The sequence below is a fragment of the Ricinus communis genome, unplaced genomic scaffold (genome assembly GCF_019578655.1).
Source record: "Ricinus communis isolate WT05 ecotype wild-type unplaced genomic scaffold, ASM1957865v1 Ctg20, whole genome shotgun sequence".
Lineage (NCBI taxonomy): Eukaryota > Viridiplantae > Streptophyta > Magnoliopsida > Malpighiales > Euphorbiaceae > Ricinus > Ricinus communis.
Window position 1 is genome coordinate 20,001 of NW_025963454.1, and position 20,000 is coordinate 40,000.

Below are 20,000 nucleotides of genomic sequence, written 5' to 3' on the forward strand. Positions count from 1 at the left end.
ATAGAGTGAAGCGATACTCCAGGTTCTTACAAAAAAAGCAAAAGATAAGCGTTTTTTTTAATACCCCCCCTATTAGTTAATAATCCTATAATAATCCTAGTAATCGGATCTATATACTTATATAGAGAGGAAATGAAATATTTCAATGATTTTTCATCGAATGACTATTCATCTATTTATTTAAATGTAAATAGCAGCAAGAAAGAAAGTTCTATGGAAAAACGGCGGTTCAATTCGATCTTATCCAATGTGGAATTAGGATACAGGTGTAGGCTAAGTCAATCGATAGATAGTTTCAGTCCTCTTGAAAATACCAGTGTAAGCGAAGACCCGATTCTAAATGATACAGATAAAAACACCCGTAGTTGGAGTAATAGTGACAGCTCTAGTTACAGTAATGTTGATCGTTTAGTCGGCGCCAGAGACATTCGGAATTTCGGCGCTGATGAAACTTTTTTAGTTAGGGATAATAATAGGGACAGTTATTCCATATATTTTGATATTGAAAATCAAGTTTTTGAGATTGACACTGATCATTCTTTTCTGAGTGAATTAGAAAGTTATTTTTATAGTTATTGGAATTCTAGTTCTCTGAATAATGGGTCTAGGAGTGGCGATTCCTACTATGATCATTATATGTATGATACTAAATATAGTTGGAAGAATTACATCAATAGTTGCATTGACAGTTATCTTCGTTCTCAAGTCTGTATTGATATTTATATTTTAACTGGCAGTTACAATTACGGCGAAAGTTCCATTTATAGTTACATTTGTGGTGAAAGTGGAAATAGTAATGAAAGCGAGAGTTCCAGTCTAAGAACTAGTACGAATGGTAGCGATTTAACTAGAAGAGAAAGTTCTAATGATCTCGATATAACTATAACTCAAAAATACAAGCATTTGTGGGTTCAATGCGAAAATTGTTATGGATTAAATTATAAGAAATTTTTTAAGTCAAGAATGAATATTTGTGAACAATGTGGATATCATTTGAAAATGAGTAGTTCAGATAGAATTGAACTTTCGATTGACCTAGGCACTTGGGATCCTATGGATGAAGATATGGTATCTCTGGATCCCATTGAATTTCATTCAGAAGAGGAACCTTATAAAGATCGTATTGATTCTTATCAAAGAAAGACAGGATTAACCGAGGCCGTTCAAACAGGCACAGGTCAACTAAACGGCATTCCCGTAGCAATTGGGGTTATGGATTTTCAGTTTATGGGGGGTAGTATGGGATCCGTAGTAGGCGAGAAAATCACTCGTTTGATCGAGTATGCTACCAATAAATTTTTACCTCTTATTTTAGTGTGTGCTTCCGGAGGAGCGCGCATGCAAGAAGGAAGTTTGAGCTTGATGCAAATGGCTAAAATATCTTCTGCTTTATATGATTATCAATCGAATAAAAAGTTATTTTATGTATCAATCCTTACATCTCCTACAACAGGCGGGGTGACGGCTAGTTTTGGTATGTTGGGGGATATCATTATTGCTGAACCTAACGCCTATATTGCATTTGCAGGTAAAAGAGTAATTGAACAAACATTGAATAAGACAGTACCTGAAGGTTCACAATCAGCCGAATTTTTATTCCATAAGGGCTTATTCGATTCAATCGTACCACGTAATCCGTTAAAAGGCGTTCTGAATGAGTTACTTCAGCTCCACGATTTCTTTCCCTTTGAATCATAAATCAAGTAGAGTCTGAAGTTAAATTAATTATTATGAAGTTAAATTAATTATTAATTAAATTTTAAAAATTTTAAATTAAATTACTTAATTAAAATTAAAAATAAAAATGAGTTAATTAAATTAAAATTAGTTAATTCATTTTTATTTCTGGCGAGCAGGTATTTTTTTTAGCAGAATCAAAGGAAAAATCAATTTTTTTGATTTTTTTGTGACATAACATAAGAGTAAATTGTAGAAAGAATCATGTAGATAATTTTTTTTTACCGATATTTCTGATTACTAATTAAGAAACCTCTATCAACAAGATCAACAAGAAAAAGAGTGAATTCTTTTTTTCGTGAAAAAATGGGCAAGGTATAATAAATAAAACGAATTTCATGTTCTTTTCTTACCTATGCATAGAAAATATAGAGTCTTGCATATTTATATATCTCCTGGGAATCCCTTTTTTTTTACTAAAAAAAAATCGACGGATTCTAAATTATAACGAATTTTGGGGGAATTTATAATCGGAAAAACTCTTTATTTTTTTTTTTATTTTATATTAAATATATTAAAATATTTTCTATTTTCTATTAAAGTAAAGTTAAAAAAATGAAAAAAGAAAAATGAAAGTTATAAGACAAGAAAAAAAAAGATAATAAAAGAAGAATAACAAATAAATGGATTATCATATTTCATGTAGAAATATGAATAAGTCATTTAGTTAGTTCTACGCTCTTTGCACTTTATTATATTATATATACTCACTTAGATATACTTAGTATAATTATATACGAATTTTAATGATTATAAGAAATCTTTCTAATAACTAAATAACTAATAAATAACTAATAATAGAATAATTAATATAAATATAATTATAATTAATTTAAATTATTAATTTAAATTATTAAATTAATAGAATAAAATAATAATTAATAATAAAAAAAAATAATTATAATAATAATAAATAATAATAAAAAAAAAAATAATGAAAATATATAAATATATTAAAATATAAATATATTAAATATATATTAAAATATATTAAATATATATTAAAATATTCAAAATAATATAATATAAAAATAATATAATTATAATATATAATAAAAAAAAAAAATGAAATAACAGGTACAAATATTAAATCGAGGTGCCCATTCTATGACAATTCTCAACAGCTTACCCTCCATTTTTGTGCCTTTAGTAGGCTTAGTATTTCCGGCAATTGCGATGGCTTCCTTATCTCTTCATGTTCAAAAAAACAAGATTTTTTAGATCCAATTAGGTCTAACGGGGGTAGATTTCATTTCTTTTTTTTTTCAAGACTTAGACTTGGATCATAATATAATACAGATATAATACGGATATCTCTTTAGTTTAGTATAATATGATATAACATACGAGCAGCTCCCTTCAAACGTAAATGAAAATGAAAGGGTTCTTATGCAGACGTAAATATGATATATGATATATAAGTAAATGGACTATTTGAAAATAAATCGAAACTGTGGCGGATGCCTGAAAGAAATGCAAAGCAAAGCTGATATTTTTATATATGTGCAGATAGGGGATCCTATGGGGGGGCTGAGCTCTCTTTTTTTTAATCTAACGAATTCGATGAATTCCTCCTAAAGATTCACACCAGAATAATCCGAGTTGATGAAAGTTACTTCGGAAACAAAAAAAAAGAAAGTCAAATTCATTTGGGCTAGTCTCCCGCCTTCAAATAAAAAACAACTGGATCTAGTATGAGTTGGCGATCAGAACGTATATGGATAGAACTTATAGCGGGGTCTCGCAAAACAAGTAATTTCTGCTGGGCCTTTATACTTTTTTTTAGGTTCATTGGGATTTTTATTGGTTGGAATTTCCAGTTATCTTGGCAGAAATTGGATATCTTTATTTCCGTCTCAGCAAATAATTTTTTTTCCACAAGGGATCGTGATGTCTTTCTATGGGATCGCCGGTCTATTTATTAGTTCTTATTTGTGGTGCACAATTTTGTGGAATGTAGGTAGTGGTTATGATCGATTCGATAGAAAAGAAGGAATAGTGTGTATTTTTCGCTGGGGATTCCCTGGAAAAAATCGTCGCATCTTCCTCCGATTCCTTATGAAGGATATTCAGTCTATTAGAATAGAAGTGAAAGAGGGTATTTTTGCTCGGCGTGTCCTTTATATGGAAACCAGAGGCCGAGGGTCCATTCCTTTGACTCGTACTGATGAGAATTTGACTCCACGAGAGATTGAGCAAAAGGTAGCGGAATTGGCCTATTTTTTGCGTGTACCAATTGAAGTATTTTGAAATGAGCTGAAGAATGAACATTTTCTTAACAGGAACGAAAAAATCCAAGAGTCTTCGTTTTTTTATAGTTATAGCATAACTTAACTGAAATTTCACAATACAATATTGATGAACCAAAGAAGACATATATTATATATATATATACGGATATATACGGAACAATTCTAAAATAAAATCAAACCTTTTTTATGCGTATCTAAATTCAATTTCAATATTCAATAAATTTAGTAACAAAACAAGTAATAAATCGAAATAATAGACCCATCTCATAGATCAAAACAAAGCATTTCGGAATAAAATATAGAATAAAGAAATTCTCTTTTAATTTTGAATTTTCAATATTTGAATCAATATTTGAAATTGATACATTAGATATGGATAGATCGTATCTTGTAAATTATCTTTCCTTTCTCGACGTTTCTTGTTATCTTTCTTTTTGTCCTCCCTAATGAACAAAGGGCTGGACCACCTAGAATGATAACTTTTCTGTCTTATTTTGCTTTTGCCACTCATTTTTGATTATCACATCACAATATTCTTCAAAAATCTTTCTAAATTATTCCTGTGGAATATGGGTAAGTTGGCCATTTTTTTTTTTCGAAATATTTGTTTTGTTGATAGAACGGAATTCTTTCATCTAGAAATCCGAATTTGAGCAATTAAGATACTTAGAAACAATATTTTTTTTGTATTCTTTCAAAATTCAAGGACTAACCGCTGACTCACAAATAAAAAATAGGGAATAGATTCATAAGTTCAAAGCCTCATAATAGAACTTATGCTTGATAAAAATATTAGATCATATGGAGGTGGGTTCATTAAAAATTCACAGACGAAAAAATGAAAAAAAAAACATTTATTCCCTTTCTATATCTTACAGCTATAGTTTTTTTGCCCTGGTGGATCTCTTTTTTATTTAATAAAAGTTTGGAATCTTGGGTTATTAATTGGTGTAATACTAGTAAATCCGAAACTTTTGTAAATGATATTCAAGAAAAAAGTATTCTAGAAAAGTTCATAGAATTAGAGGAACTCGTTCGCTTGGACGAAATGATAAAGGAATATCCGGAAACACATCTACAAAAGTTTCGTATCGGAATTCACAAAGAAACAATCCAATTGATCAAGATGCACAATGAGGATTATATCCATACGATTTTGCACTCTCGACAAATATAATCTGTTTCGTTATTCTAAGTGGTTATTCTATTTTAAGTAATGAAGAACTTATTATTCTTAATTCTTGGGTTCAAGAATTCCTATATAATTTAAGCGACACAATAAAAGCTTTTTTCATTCTTTTATTAACCGATTTATGTATAGGATTCCATTCACCCCATGGTTGGGAACTAATGATTGGCTCGGTCTACAAAGATTTTGGGTTTGCTCATAATGATCAAATTATATCTGGCCTTGTTTCCACTTTTCCAGTCATCCTCGATACAATTTTTAAATATTTGATTTTCCGTTATTTAAATCGCGTATCTCCGTCACTTGTAGTGATTTATCATTCAATGAATGACTGAAAATGATCCATGAATCCAATTAGAATGTTTGTTATTTTGTACAAAATACAAAAGCAAAACATTCAAAATCTTACCATCAAACAAAATCTTACTCTATTTAATATATATATATTTCTTTTTTCTATACATCCAAGGGATTCTCTTCCTATATTTTCTATTTTAGTAAAAAAATTTCAGTAAATAGCAGTATCGTGGATAGGGAACTATACTAGCGACCTACCTAATTTTATTGTAGAAATTTTCAGGATCAATGATTGGACCATGCAAACTAGAAAGACCTTTTCTTGGATAAAGCAAGAGATTACTCGTTCCATTTCCGTATCGCTCATGATATATATAATAACTTGTGCATCCATTTCAAATGCATATCCCATTTTTGCACAGCAGGGTTATGAAAATCCGCGCGAAGCAACTGGCCGTATTGTATGTGCCAATTGTCATTTAGCTAATAAACCCGTGGATATTGAAGTTCCACAAGCGGTACTTCCTGATACTGTATTTGAAGCAGTCGTTCGAATTCCTTATGATATGCAACTGAAACAAGTTCTTGCTAATGGTAAAAAGGGGGCTTTGAATGTGGGGGCTGTTCTTATTTTACCTGAGGGGTTTGAATTAGCCCCTCCTAATCGTATTTCGCCAGAGATGAAAGAAAAGATGGGAAATCTGTCTTTTCAGAGTTATCGCCCCACAAAAAAAAATATTCTTGTGATAGGTCCTGTTCCTGGTCAGAAATATAGTGAAATTACCTTTCCTATCCTTTCTCCGGACCCCGCCACTAAGAAAGATGTTCACTTTTTCAAATATCCCATATATGTAGGCGGAAACAGGGGAAGGGGTCAGATTTATCCCGACGGGAGCAAGAGTAACAATACGGTTTATAATGCTACAGCAGCAGGTATAGTAAGCAAAATCATACGAAAAGAAAAGGGGGGGTACGAAATAACCATAACGGATGCGTCAGAGGGACGTCAAGTGATTGATATTATACCTCCAGGACCAGAACTTCTTGTTTCAGAAGGCGAATCCATCAAACTTGATCAACCATTAACGAGTAATCCTAATGTGGGTGGATTTGGTCAGGGGGATTCAGAAATAGTACTTCAAGACCCATTACGTGCCCAAGGCCTTTTGTTCTTCTTGGCGTCGGTTATTTTGGCACAAATCTTTTTGGTTCTTAAAAAGAAACAGTTTGAGAAGGTTCAATTGTCCGAAATGAATTTCTAGATCTGTAAATTTATCAACATCAAGTTCTTAAAACGAATAACAGTTGGTAATTATATATGATCAAAAAAAATGAAAAGCTCTTTGCTTTTTAAAAATTAAAAATTTTTTTATACCAGATTTTTTGAATTATTTGTACCGCATTTCTAGTCATAATATGTATATTGGTAAGAAGACTATTTGACTTTATCCCCTTTTTTGTGTTTTTTTAATCTAATTTTTTTGAATCTAAATAAAACGGGAGCGGTGTGATTATCTTATTATTGTCCGATTTAACTGTCATAGAGTGCATCAATAGCTTTTTTCTATTCTAATAGAATCCCATTTGACTAGATACTAAGCATAAGATAAGTAAGCGGAAAAGCAAAGGCTAAATGAGGGAGAACAAAGGATTCTAGGAAGTATTATTTTTTTTTTTTTTTATTCGTCTTCCTAGTCTTCGACACAAGAAAAGGAATTTGCCACATCCCTTTCTTGTGTCAAAATAATAACGATTCTTGATCCCATTCCTCAAAGATTACTATTCTTAGCTTCTGTTTTTTCTAGGTTTATCATAACTTCCTTTTCAATTTTATACGTATAAAATTGATTTTTTACGTATAAAATACGAATAAAGTATTATGATTATTATGGACCCCCTCGGCCTCGAATCAGACAGAGAAAGGAGGGGGTCCATTGAGTTCTTACGCTTTCATGTCTACAACTCAGTTCACCCGATTACTTACTACTTACAGGGATGAACCCAATCCGGAATATGAACCATAAAAGAAAATGCCTATTAAACCGATCACAAGAATACCAGTTACAGTACCTATTATCCAAAGGGGAATTCTTCCAGTAGTATCGGCCATTTATCCCACTTCCCTCCACATTTAATCAAGTGGTCGTGCTAGAGACATAAACAGTCATAGATAATTATTAGATGATATCCTTCCGATGGGATAAGAGAATTCCTATTCTTATTTATTATTCTACTATTTTATTTTCTTCTTCTTCTATTAATTGAAGAAATAATTAGAAAATAAAACAGCAAGTACAAAAATGAGTAATAACCCCCAGTAGAGACTGGTACGATTCAATTCAACATTTTGTTCGTTCGGGTTTGATTGTGTCATAGTTTTATAATTAATTGGGATTAGATTTATCGTTGGATGAACTGCATTGCTGATATTGACCCCAAAAAAAAAACGGTAGGTACAGCTAGTCCGTGAACAGTCAACCATCGTACTGTAAAAATTGGATAGGTTCGATCTATGGTCATTGGGCCTCCTAAAAAGATTTACTAAATTCATCGAGTTGTTCCAAAGGATCAAAACGGCCAGTTATTAATGGAATTCCCTGTCGGCTCTCTGTAAAATATTCATTTGGACGAGGGCTCCCAAATACATCATAAGCTAAACCCGTGCTGACGAATAACCAACCTGCAATGAATAGGGAAGGTATAGTAATGCTATGAATGACCCAATATCGAATACTGGTAATAATATCAGCAAAAGAACGTTCTCCTGTGCTTCCAGACATACTGAGCTCCACATATTCTTGTACAATCAAAAGGGATCGATTCTGTAAAAGATGAGATCAGTAAATGCAATTTCACTGAAATTGAATCTTTGTGAGATCGTCAATATTGTACCAAAGGTTTCTTTAAAGTATACCGAATCAGTATAGCTATCCTTCTTCTGACGCAGCAACGCAACTTCAATCAGTATCGAAATGAAATCTTAGATAATCCCTTTCTTCTTTTCTTTTTCTTGTTGCTGTAGAACTGTGTACCATAAGATAAGGTCGGGTAAAATGCGAATTCAACGGGTTACAATAATAATTCATGGAGGAGATTATCATATTTCCGCAATTCAATTAGATGTGAATGGATGTGAAATCAAAAACTTTTGTGCTTTTGTGGTTATAGAAGAGTTTTTTGTTGGAATCCCAACTCCCCCCCCCCCCTTTTTTTTTTTCATTTTGTTTTTCATTTTAAGGAATTGGTTAATCATCTATTAAATTAACAAGTACCAATAGTAGAGAATATTCGATGAAAGAGAAAGAAGGAGAACAAGGAAAAAATAATTGTAATAATCAATATTCGTGATGCACGTATTTGTGTATTAGATTTAAAAGGTCTTTCTTGACACTTAACTACATGTTTTTTCGTTTTAATATTAATATAATATGGAACGAAAAATGTAAAATCTAGAAAAGAAAAGGATAATTGAAATTACTAGTCTTAGAATCTAGTTGTACAAAAAACAAAAAAAAAAAGAAAGATTTTCTTTTTTGAGTGATCTGATCGTGCGATACTTTTTTTCTTCTTATTTTATTGTATTGGATTGGAGATATTATGTGAATGAATCAACTAATAAATCTAATAAGTTAAATTCAAATTTAAAATAAAAATAGAAAAAAGTAAAAAAAAAAAAGTAAAAAGGAAAAGGTATTCTAAAGAAAAATAGAGGGTCGTTTTCATTTTAAAATGTAAAAAACGATACAAATTTGATACAAATATACAAATACTAAATAAATAAACTAAATAAACTAAAAGAAACTATCAAAATAGAAATAATGTTCCAATTTTTTTTTATTTTTTATTTTGTAGTAATTTCCGTAGTGATTCCAAGAAAGTTTTTTGAATGAAGTTATACAACATAGTTTTTTTATTAATTTTTATTAATATTATTAATATTTTTTATTTTTATTTATTTATTAATATTTATTTAATTATTTTAATTATTTAATAAATTAATATTTAATTATTGTAATATTAGTTTTCTATTTTATTCTATAGTTGTTCAAGGAATCTCTCGATTCGGAATCAAGAGAATATAAGCGGATGTCATAGATGATAAATTGATTTCTTTCTCTACCTATATCATATCACTCTATTTTTGAGTGCTGTCTATAATCTATAATGATAATGATTGATAAATGATTGATAAATAAAAATAAATAAAAAGTGCCCAATTGAACTTTTTCTTCAATTGGTATTTTTGTTTATCTTCGTATCTTTTATCTTTCAAAAAATCGAACTTAGGAAAGTACTTTTGCTTTACAAGTATATGTATAAAAAGGTTTATTTAGTTTCTATATGCTTACTATAACTAGTTATTTCGGTTTTCTACTAGCGGCTTTAACTATAACCTCAGTTCTATTTATTGGTCTGAGCAAGATACGACTTATTTGAAATAAATTGAATGAACAATTTATAAAAAAATTTATAAAAAGAAAAGGAAATTTTTCGGCAGTATTCCATCTATTCTCTAGTTCTTTACCGTGTTAATTTTCAATTCTTGCTTATTGAGATTTTTCTTATTGAGATTTATGGGCGATATGGATTAATATTTAAGGATAGATATTACCTTTCTTTCCCCCCCCCTTTTTTTTTTTCAAATAAATTGAAATGATTGAAGTTTTTCTATTTGGAATCGTCTTAGGTCTAATTCCTATTACTTTGGCCGGATTATTCATAACTGCATATTTACAATACAGGCGTGGTGATCAGTTGGACCTTTAATTAATTAATTAATTAACACCTTGTTTTTTTGACCTCCTCTTTTCTTTAATCCACAGGAGGTCAAATTCAGATTGCTCTTCCATTTTTTCTGTATAAAATTTGACCTAACAAAACAAGAACAGAATCACGCTCTGTAGGATTTGAACCTACGACATTGGGTTTTGGAGACCCACGTTCTACCGAACTGAACTAAGAGCGCTTTCTTATCCCAATCACAAAAAAATCAGACTGTAAGTAAAAAGATTCTTTTTTTAACTACTCCAATATATCTTGAATGCCTATACTATCATATATAATATGATAAAAATAAAAGATTAAGTATGGCCAAGTTTAATTGATCTCAATTGATCCCTCGTTATTACTCAGAGACGAAGTAATAGGTAGGGATGACAGGATTTGAACCCGTGACATTTTGTACCCAAAACAAACGCGCTACCAAGCTGCGCTACATCCCTTTCAATTGGTTTACAATGTTATTGTAAAGAATACCCGTTTTGTTTTCCACATACTTATTTCATTTTCTCCATTGATATACTTTTTCTTTTTGATCTCATATCATATATTATATTCATATATTATATAATAATATCGCTTATTATATCTTATTATATAATGATATACTTACGTAATAATAAAATATAATGATAAACTTACGTAATAATAAACTTACGTAAATTTCGTGAATGCTCGGGAGGACATTTTTTCTTTGTTTAAGAAAAGGAAAATCTTATCTAGCAAATTGTTGTACATTTTAGTTTGAATTAGAGATTCTGCTTACAAAACAAATGCAAGTGTCCTTTAACTACATATACGTCTGATTATATATGTATAATCATTATATATTATTACAATAAAATAAACATTATTTATTACAATAACAATAAAGAATAAAGAAGGAGGGTTTTAAATGCGAGATCTAAAAACATATCTATCTGTGGCACCGGTAATAAGTACTCTATGGTTTGCGTCTTTAGCAGGTCTATTGATTGAGATCAATCGTTTTTTCCCGGATGCGTTGACATTCCCTTTTTTCATCTCTAGTTATCAACGTGCGCGTGCGGGGGGTGAAGAAGATTAGAGATACAATTAAATATCTGTGACTACTGCCCCCCTCCTCTTTTTTTATTTAATTAGAATAAGTTAGAAAAGAAAAAAGAATAAAAGTGGATTCAACCGCAGCAAAATAAAATTCGGAACTTGGGGCCCCAGCTTCAAGTAAAGTAAACTAACTTCAATTAAATTATTAAATTAAGATAAGAGAAGGGAAGTAGAAATTTGATTATTGCAACAGTATTATACAAGATGCTTAAATGAAATACTGTACTGTGATTCTAATCTAAACTTATAATCTAAATATAGTTTAGAATCTTTGTATTACTTATTATTACTATATTAGTTGCAATGAAATCTTTCAAAATTGGATTTCGAGTTAGCAACTTATATTTTTTTCGTTCCTTTCTTCTTCACTTCGGATCGGAAAATCGAAGAGTTGAGTGAATAAAAACCCCAAGGAGGTTCATGGCCAAGGGTAAAGATGTCCGAGTAAGGGTTATTTTAGAATGTACTAGTTGTGTTCAAAACAGTGTTAATAAAAAATCAACAGGTATTTCCAGATATATTACTCAAAAGAATCGACATAATACGCCTAGTCGATTGGAATTGAGAAAATTCTGTCCCTATTGTTACAAACATACAATTCACGGAGAGATAAAGAAATAGACGGAACCGGTCGCCTGCGTGTTACCTTTACAAGAAAGATGAAAAATGACATAAATGACATATTAATATATAATATGTTATGTTAATATATTGTTAATATATATTAACATATATTAAAATTATATATAAATTATATATATATATTTAAATATAAAATAAACAAGCAAAATCCTATTTCTTAATTCTAAATCATTTTTGATCCAATTGAACGAAATAGGATTTTCGAAATAAGGAATAAACAAACCATGGATAAATCCAAACGGCCTTTTCTTAAGTCCAAGCGATCTTTTCGTAGGCGTTTGCCCCCGATCCAATCGGGGGATCGAATTGATTATAGAAACATGAGTTTAATTAGTCGATTTATTAGTGAACAAGGAAAAATATTATCTAGACGGGTGAATAGATTGAGTTTAAAACAACAACGATTAATTACTATTGCTATAAAACAAGCTCGTATTTTATCTTCGTTACCTTTTCTTAATAATGAAAAACAATTTGAAAAAAAGCGAGCTGGTCACTATAACTACTGATCTTAGAACCAGAAAAATAGGCTTACTCCTCAATTGAATCAAAATTCAAATCCGAATTTAATTTAAACCTAGATTAATGTTTTGTTCAAAAAATCCGAAAATCCAAATTTGAGTGTCGTGTCGTAAGAAAAAAAACGAGTTGGGTAAGAAGAAATTTTTTTTATTGAATGTTTTTGTTCAGTTTGACTACTTTATACTTGATTATATTATCATCATATTTTATCATACTAATTTCTATCATATTTTATCATACTAATTTCTATTCTACCTTCCCGGAATTCCTTCTTCAGGGAATTCCATGTAAAATATTTCATAGATTCTTTCCAATTTACTTATTTGATAATGTCATTGGAAATCATATAAAGGCAATTCCTATTTAATATAGCTATTTGTGCAAGTATTTTACGATTAAGAAGCAACTGTCTCTTGTACAGATTATTTATTAATATACTATAACTATAGGATACCCTATTCTCACGAATTACTGCATTTATCCGAGTGACCCACAAACGACGAAAATTTCTTTTTTGCCTATCTCTATCCTGATGGGCCAAAGCCAAAGCTCTTATTTTTGCTGAATAATAGTTCGAGTAAGTCTTGAATGAGCCCCGCGAAAGCTTGATGCGAATAAACGAATTTTTGTTCTACGCCTCCGAGCTATATATCCTCGTCTAATTCTGGTCATTGAATAAACGAAACTTTGATAAATAACTAATTGATTTCCTTTCTTTCAGTTATTCTTTTCCCCTTTTCTATAATAACAAAACGGATTCTTCCAGTGTATAAAATAATAATTCCAACGGCTTTTGCTACTATAACCTTCCCAACCACGATTTTTTCTTTCGAGGCATTTCACCTCGAAATAAGAAACTGTATTGATACTAGGTATCAAACAAAAATATAATAAAAAAGTAGTAAATAAAAATATAGAAATAGATAAATAAATAATAGAAATAATAGTGGGTTCCATCGTTTCTATGGTTACTTCTTAAACGGTGAGGTCTTCTCTATACACCGGAGCCCCTCCTTATTTAATCATTTAATATAATAAATATAATAAATATTTAATCATTTAATCAATGCTATTGTTAACATGTACAGTTCACACTTTTTGGCTCTACCCATGAATTATCTAGTAATAGGTCTTTCACAAGGAGATCCGTCTATACAGTAACGGTATTTAATTATGAGGATTTTCTAATTAGTTGACCCTGTTAGTCCGTTCTTGCAAGAGTAGGGGTATAATTTTTGGCCTTTTAATTTAAATAAGATTAATAAGATTTCCCCCGCTTAAAGGATAATCATTTGTTACCAATGGGAAACTCTTTCTCGTTTTAAATTGAAAATTGAGGTTGCAGCAATGAAACCATAAATTTGATACACAATAGACGAATATGATAGATCTTTTTTTTTTTAGATAATGAAGGGGATTCTTCTATTCTATCTTATTCATCCGTACTGATCATAGATATTGGAAAAAGTTTTCTTTTGTCCAAGTTCACGATCTGAACAAGTCGCACATACACCCTAGTACATGTTCCTCGGCGCTGAGGACATCCCCCGAGAGCGGGGGATTTGGTGATATTTCTGATTGGCTGTCTTGTGTTTCTAATAAGTTGTTTAATAGTTGGCATGTTGAATCATATGCATAATGGGCTGGTTTAGATCGATCCTAACCGGATGATTATGAATTTTTTCTATATTAATATTCTATTATTATTATTAATATTCTATTATTAAATAATTATTAAATAATTAATAGAATATTAAAGAATATTTAATTGAAATTGAAAGTCCGGTAAGAAAAAAAATATTCAATCGTGATTTGCGTGAAATTTCTGCTATTTCTTATGCAACTGCTACAAGATCAACAATTCCATGAGCTTGGGCTTCTGCTGCTGACATAAAAACATCTCTTTCCATGTCTTCGGATACAACCCATAAAGGTTTTCCCGTTCTTTGTGCATAAATCCTTGTGAGGATTTCGCGCAGTTTCAGTAGTTCTTCTGCTTCCAGGACAAATTCTCCTATTTGGGCCTCATAAAAACCAGCAATAGGTTGATGAATCATTACCCTGATGATATAAGAAAAAAATGGCTATTCTATCTCGCATAATAAATAAAAAGATGACGAGAAGAGATAAAGAATAATAAGAAAAAAAAAGATAGAATTGAACAACTGTACAGGCATTGTTTACGCATTGCATACGGCCCCACAATGGAATTCACTTTTACTTACCTTTTTTATCGAATAAAAACATAGAGTTTATCAGGTTTAAATCAGTAAATGATCCAATAACCACCCTTTCCTTGTCTTTGGAGGAGTTAAAAAATAAAACAAAATACTATGGTGGTCCCGTTGCTTTATTTCATCAGTGATTTAGCAATCCCAAAGTTTTTTTTTTTTATTTGAAAAATAAATCTTTTTTTCGTACTCTTTTATTTTTTTATTTTTATAACATAAATAATGTTAAGAGCCCTCCGGTGCGAAAACAAAAAAGTTTGTGACGCTGAAATAGGCCCCTGATAGAATAAAATCAGAAATACCCTTACTTAATATCTCATACTACTCTTTCGATACATAATCTAATGTTTAAAAAAACAATTCTTATATCTATATCGAATTCGAACTGCCATGCTATTATTACTTAATATTTATATTTCAATATTTCATATGGCGAAGGCATAGTTTTCTTTTTTCCTTCAAATAAAAACCCATTGGCGCCAAGCATGAGGGAATGCTAAACGTTTGGTAATTTTTCCTCCAACTAGGATAAAAGATGCCATTGAAGCAGCTAATCCCATGCATACTGTTTGTACATCTGGTCGCACAAATTGCATAGTATCATAAATAGCTATTCCGGGTATTACCCATCCCCCAGGAGAGTTTATAAACAAATACAAATCTTTAGTCTCGCTCTCTATACTGAGATATACCATAAGACCAATAAGTTGATTCGAGATCTCGCTATCAACATCTTGACCTAAAAAAAGTAATCTTTCTCGATAAAGTCGGTTGATTGAGATAAATTTCTATCTTCTAGGAACCGTACGTGCACCTTTTGATGCATACGGTTCAACAAAAATCGACGAAAATAAAATAAAGAATCAATGTGTAGATTCCAACCTTCCTTTTTTGATAGTGAGTACTTTTTAACTTAACTCTTTTTTTTTCTAATGTCTAATGCTAATGAAAGGGCTTTTCTTCCAGTTTTCAAGAAAGATGAGTTTTAACCCGTTTACCTATAAAATAAAAAAAGGTTTCCCTATAAAGATAAAAAAAAATTATTAAACTTATCAAACAAACTTCTCATTGATGTATTTTTTCATCGAGATTCAATTCAAATCACGACGGCATTATCTTGTTCCTGAATGGGTTTCTTCAATTCTTTTAGGTTTGTGCTCTACTCCGAGTAAAGATTTGCCCGATTTTTATTTGCACATATAGAGCAAATGCCCCAATACCGCGTCTTTTTGTTACAACTTCTTTTTTTTTTATTTAATTCATTTCACGTCTTCTGCCAAATATTTGACATATTCATTATTATATTATTCGATTGAGTATGATTAGCAGTTTGAAATTATTTCAACTTCATAATTATTTCAACTTCATAAATAGAATATGATACAAGCAGTAATCGTAATAGATATATTACCAATTGGGTTCTTCTAAACGGAGCCTGGATACTTCATTTTTTTGGTCCAAACAAGCCAACCATAAATTATTCTAATTGATATATATAATATTAATCTGAGTACCTCAAAAGCATAGATCTAATTGGACTTCATTGCATTTCACGCTCCAAATTTTGGATGATTTAATCAATCTTTCTTGGGCGAAACCGAGGATATCTCAATCGGGGGAGAGAACGGGGGAATCCCGTATGACCCAATATATCTGACAAGTCGCACTATACGTCAATCCAAATGGAATCGTCTTCCCCAGGATTTCGAAAAGGGACTTTTGGAACACCAATAGGCATTAAATGACAGAAAAATTTTCAGTACTCTATTTCACTTTGATGTGAAAACGTAACAATGAATTTATTGTCTTATAACAATGAATTTATTGTCTTAATAATAATAACCTTTATAATATTTTATACATGGATTCGATAAGTTTATATTTATATATTTAATATATTTATATATATATAATATATAAATATATATATAAAAATATATATATAAAATAAAAAAAAAGGGAAGACAAAACCAATAGAGTTCAATTCTTACGAATAGGTACTTTGAATGATGAACAAATCTCTATGCATTCGCTCATATAAAATAGAGTCAACCCCCATTGCGTATTGGTACTTATCGGGTATAGAATAGATCTGGTTCTCTTTTCTTTGTTCCTACAAACGGAATTGTTACATTATTACTAAAATAAAAAAGAAAAAGAATAGAAAAAAATATTAATTCTTTCTCCGAGATAATCTACTTAAAAGGAGAGATCCATAACATAGTTTTCCAGTGCAATAAAGTTACATAGTGTCTATTTTCGTTAATAAAGGGGTATTTCCATGGGTTTGCCTTGGTATCGTGTTCATACCGTCGTATTAAATGATCCCGGTCGTTTGCTGTCTGTCCATATAATGCATACAGCTTTAGTTGCTGGTTGGGCCGGTTCGATGGCTCTTTATGAATTAGCAGTTTTTGATCCCTCTGACCCCGTTCTCGATCCAATGTGGAGACAAGGTATGTTCGTTATACCCTTCATGACTCCGTTTAGGAATAACCAATTCATGGGGTGGTTGGAGTATCACAGGAGGAACTATAACGAATCCGGGTATTTGGAGTTATGAAGGCGTGGCTGGGGCGCATATTGTGTTTTCTGGCTTGTGCTTCTTGGCAGCTATTTGGCATTGGGTGTATTGGGATCTAGAAATATTTTGCGATGAACGTACAGGAAAACCTTCTTTGGATTTGCCAAAGATCTTTGGAATTCATTTATTTCTCCCAGGGGTGGCTTGCTTTGGGTTTGGCGCTTTCATGTAACCGGGTTGTATGGTCCTGGAATATGGGTGTCCGATCCTTATGGACTAACTGGAAAGGTACAACCCGTAAGTCCAGCATGGGGTGTGGAAGGGTTTGATCCTTTGTTCCGGGAGGAATAGCCTCTCATCATATTGCAGCGGGTACATTGGGTATATTAGCGGGCCTATTCCATCTTAGTGTGCGTCCACCCCAACGTTTATACAAAGGATTACGTATGGGAAATATTGAAACTGTCCTTTCCAGTAGTATCGCTGCTGTCTTTTTGCAGCTTTTGTTGTTGCTGGAACTATGTGGTATGGTTCAGCAACTACTCCGATTGAATTATTTGGTCCCACTCGTTATCAATGGGATCAAGGATACTTCCAGCAAGAAATATATCGAAGAGTTAGTGCTGGGCTGGCCGAAAATCAAAGTTTATCTGAAGCTTGGTCTAAAATTCCCGAAAAATTAGCTTTTATGATTATATCGGCAATAATCCGGCAAAGGTGGATTGTTCAGAGCAGGCCCAATGGACAATGGAGATGGAATAGCTGTTGGGTGGTTAGGACATCCTATCTTTAGAGATAAAGAAGGGCGTGAGCTTTTGTACGTCGTATGCCTACTTTTTTGAAACATTTCCAGTTGTTTTGGTAGACGGAGATGGAATTGTTAGAGCCGATGTTCCTTTCGAAGGGCAGAGTCAAAGTATAGTGTCGAACAGTAGGTGTAACCATTGAGTTCTATGGTGGCGAACTAAATGGAGCCAGTTATAGTGATCCTGCTACTGTGAAAAATATGCTAGACGCGCTCAATTGGGTGAAATTTTGAATTAGATCGCGCTACTTTGAAATCCGATGGTGTTTTTCGTAGCAGTCCAAGGGGTTGGTTTACTTTTGACATGCTTCGTTCGCTCTGCTCTTTTTTCGGACACATTTGGCATGGTGCTCGAACTTTGTTCAGAGATGTTTTTGCTGGCATTGATCCAGATTTAGACGTTCAAGTGGAATTTGGAGCATTCCAAAAATTGGAGATCCGACTACAAGAAGACAGGTAGTCTGATACAATATTTGATATCTCTTACTTTCTGCCTCTATTCTATTTTCTTTTTGTAATTTGACACAAGGTACTAGAGATATCTGAATTTGAATTGCCGTCCTTTCTTTGAATCTTGTTCTTTTTTTATCCGGGAGACGATTTCAAATAAATAGGTATGGAAGCTATAATTGTAAACCACGATTGAATTTATGGAAGCATTGGTTTATACATTCCTTTTAGTCTCAACTTTAGGAATCATTTTTTTCGCTATCTTTTTTCGCGAACCACCTAAAGTTCCAACTAAAAAGATAAAATGATTTTTCGTTATCTTAATTGAAGTAAAGAGCCTCCCAATATTGGGAGGCTCTTTACTTCAACTAGTCCCCGTGTTCCTCGAATGGATCTCTTAGTTGTTGAGAGGGTTGCCCAAAAGCAGTATATAAGGCATACCCAGTAAAACTTACAAGTAAACCAGATATAAAGATGGCGACTAGGGTTGCTGTTTCCATTATTATATAATTTAATTTCAAGACCACAATGGATCTATGATAAGATCATTTATTTACAACGGAATGGTATACAAAGTCAACAGATCTCAATTAATACAAATAGGATTTATGGCTACACAAAGCGTAGAGGGTAGTTCTAGATCTGGTCCAAGACGAACTGTTGTAGGGGATTTATTGAAACCATTGAATTCGGAATATGGTAAAGTAGCTCCTGGATGGGGAACTACTCCTTTGATGGGTGTCGCAATGGCTCTATTTGCGGTATTCCTATCTATTATTTTGGAGATTTATAATTCTTCCGTTTTACTAGACGGAATCTCAATGAATTAGATTTACAAGAACCGCTAAGTCCTAGTTTTTCAATACAAAAGAAGCATTTTGGCTTGGTCTCGGATTTTTGATTCTATTTTGGTAGTTCGATCGTGAAATTTCTTTCTTTCTGTATTTCTGGAATATGAGTGTGCGACTTGTTATAATTGATCCTATTGATAGTACAGAGAGTGGGCCTGTCGTCTTGATAGAGATGATTTTTGACCTCGTCAGGTATTTATTTTAGTATCTGGAGCACGGAATATATGAAATAGATTATGAAGTATTAGAACTATGATTCATACTTAATATTCAGATCCCGTGACCGGATTCCAAAAAATTTCAAAGAATTAGAAGGTATAAATTGAAAGATTTTTCCTCCTCTTTTTCTATGTTTGATCAAAGGACAAACCTTTCTTTGAATTTTTACTCATTATATTTATTCAGTGAATAAGTGATGGTACAATGGTTCTTACTCAGGGAATCTTTGGACTTAGTTTGAAGTTTTTATTAAGTCATCGTGGTTCTAATATGAATCTGAGGTTTCAATCGATTTATAGGATCTTAACAAGAAAATTCCTATCAATAATAACGAAAACAACAGTAAGGCTGCATTACATACAAAAAAAATACGAAAAAAATGGGTAAATAGAAGATTCAAGAGGCCTGTAACAATC

At 31.7% G+C, this 20,000-nt stretch overlaps 4 protein-coding genes, 2 non-coding genes and 2 pseudogenes across 6 annotated transcripts; 5 read left to right on the plus strand and 3 right to left on the minus strand.

Annotated features, from left to right (window-relative positions):
- Positions 1-126: 126 nt before the first annotated feature.
- Positions 127-2,532, plus strand: LOC125368833 (acetyl-coenzyme A carboxylase carboxyl transferase subunit beta, chloroplastic-like). The gene has a single exon (XM_048370348.1). It carries the CDS (start codon positions 133-135, stop codon positions 1,696-1,698), a length of 1,566 nt encoding a protein of 521 aa, XP_048226305.1. The 5' UTR covers positions 127-132; the 3' UTR covers positions 1,699-2,532.
- Positions 2,533-2,692: 160 nt separating this feature from the next.
- LOC125368839 (photosystem I assembly protein Ycf4-like) lies at positions 2,693-4,840 on the plus strand. Its single transcript, XM_048370352.1, is given in 2 exon segments — positions 2,693-3,515; positions 3,517-4,840. Coding segments are annotated over 2 exon segments (555 nt in total). The 5' UTR covers positions 2,693-3,431; the 3' UTR covers positions 3,988-4,840.
- LOC125368837 lies at positions 4,822-5,760 on the plus strand (annotated as a pseudogene).
- A 14-nt stretch (positions 5,761-5,774) lies between these two features.
- Positions 5,775-9,942, plus strand: LOC125368836 (cytochrome f). Its single transcript, XM_048370350.1, has one exon. The coding sequence runs from the start codon at positions 5,775-5,777 to the stop codon at positions 6,735-6,737; it is 963 nt and encodes a 320-aa protein (XP_048226307.1). The 3' UTR covers positions 6,738-9,942.
- Positions 9,943-10,367: 425 nt separating this feature from the next.
- Positions 10,368-10,441, minus strand: TRNAW-CCA. Its single transcript has one exon. It is a non-coding gene; the product is annotated as a tRNA-Trp (tRNA).
- Positions 10,442-10,623: 182 nt separating this feature from the next.
- On the minus strand, positions 10,624-10,697 carry TRNAP-UGG. The gene has a single exon. It is a non-coding gene; the product is annotated as a tRNA-Pro (tRNA).
- A 1,562-nt stretch (positions 10,698-12,259) lies between these two features.
- Positions 12,260-16,595, minus strand: LOC125368838 (ATP-dependent Clp protease proteolytic subunit). The gene is made up of 3 exons (XM_048370351.1): positions 16,403-16,595; positions 15,216-15,509; positions 12,260-14,565 (listed from the first exon to the last, which is right to left on the minus strand). Exons 1-3 carry the CDS (start codon positions 16,471-16,473, stop codon positions 14,340-14,342), a joined length of 591 nt encoding a protein of 196 aa, XP_048226308.1. The 5' UTR covers positions 16,474-16,595; the 3' UTR covers positions 12,260-14,339.
- A 409-nt stretch (positions 16,596-17,004) lies between these two features.
- Positions 17,005-20,000, plus strand: part of LOC125368842 — a 5,488-nt pseudogene continuing 2,492 nt past the window's right edge.

Excerpts from the sequence above, each read along its gene's own strand:
- LOC125368833 (XM_048370348.1), top strand. The coding sequence starts at position 133 with ATGAAATATTTCAATGATTTTTCATCGAATGACTATTCATCTATTTAT.
- LOC125368838 (XM_048370351.1), bottom strand. The coding sequence starts at position 16,473 with ATGCCTATTGGTGTTCCAAAAGTCCCTTTTCGAAATCCTGGGGAAGAC. Across the intron at positions 15,510-16,402 it reads TCCATTTGGATTGACGTATA|CAACCGACTTTATCGAGAAA; the intron begins GTGCGACTTGTC and ends ATTTATCTCAAT. Across the intron at positions 14,566-15,215 it reads TTAGCATTCCCTCATGCTTG|GGTAATGATTCATCAACCTA; the intron begins GCGCCAATGGGT and ends TTATATCATCAG.
- LOC125368836 (XM_048370350.1), top strand. The coding sequence starts at position 5,775 with ATGCAAACTAGAAAGACCTTTTCTTGGATAAAGCAAGAGATTACTCGT.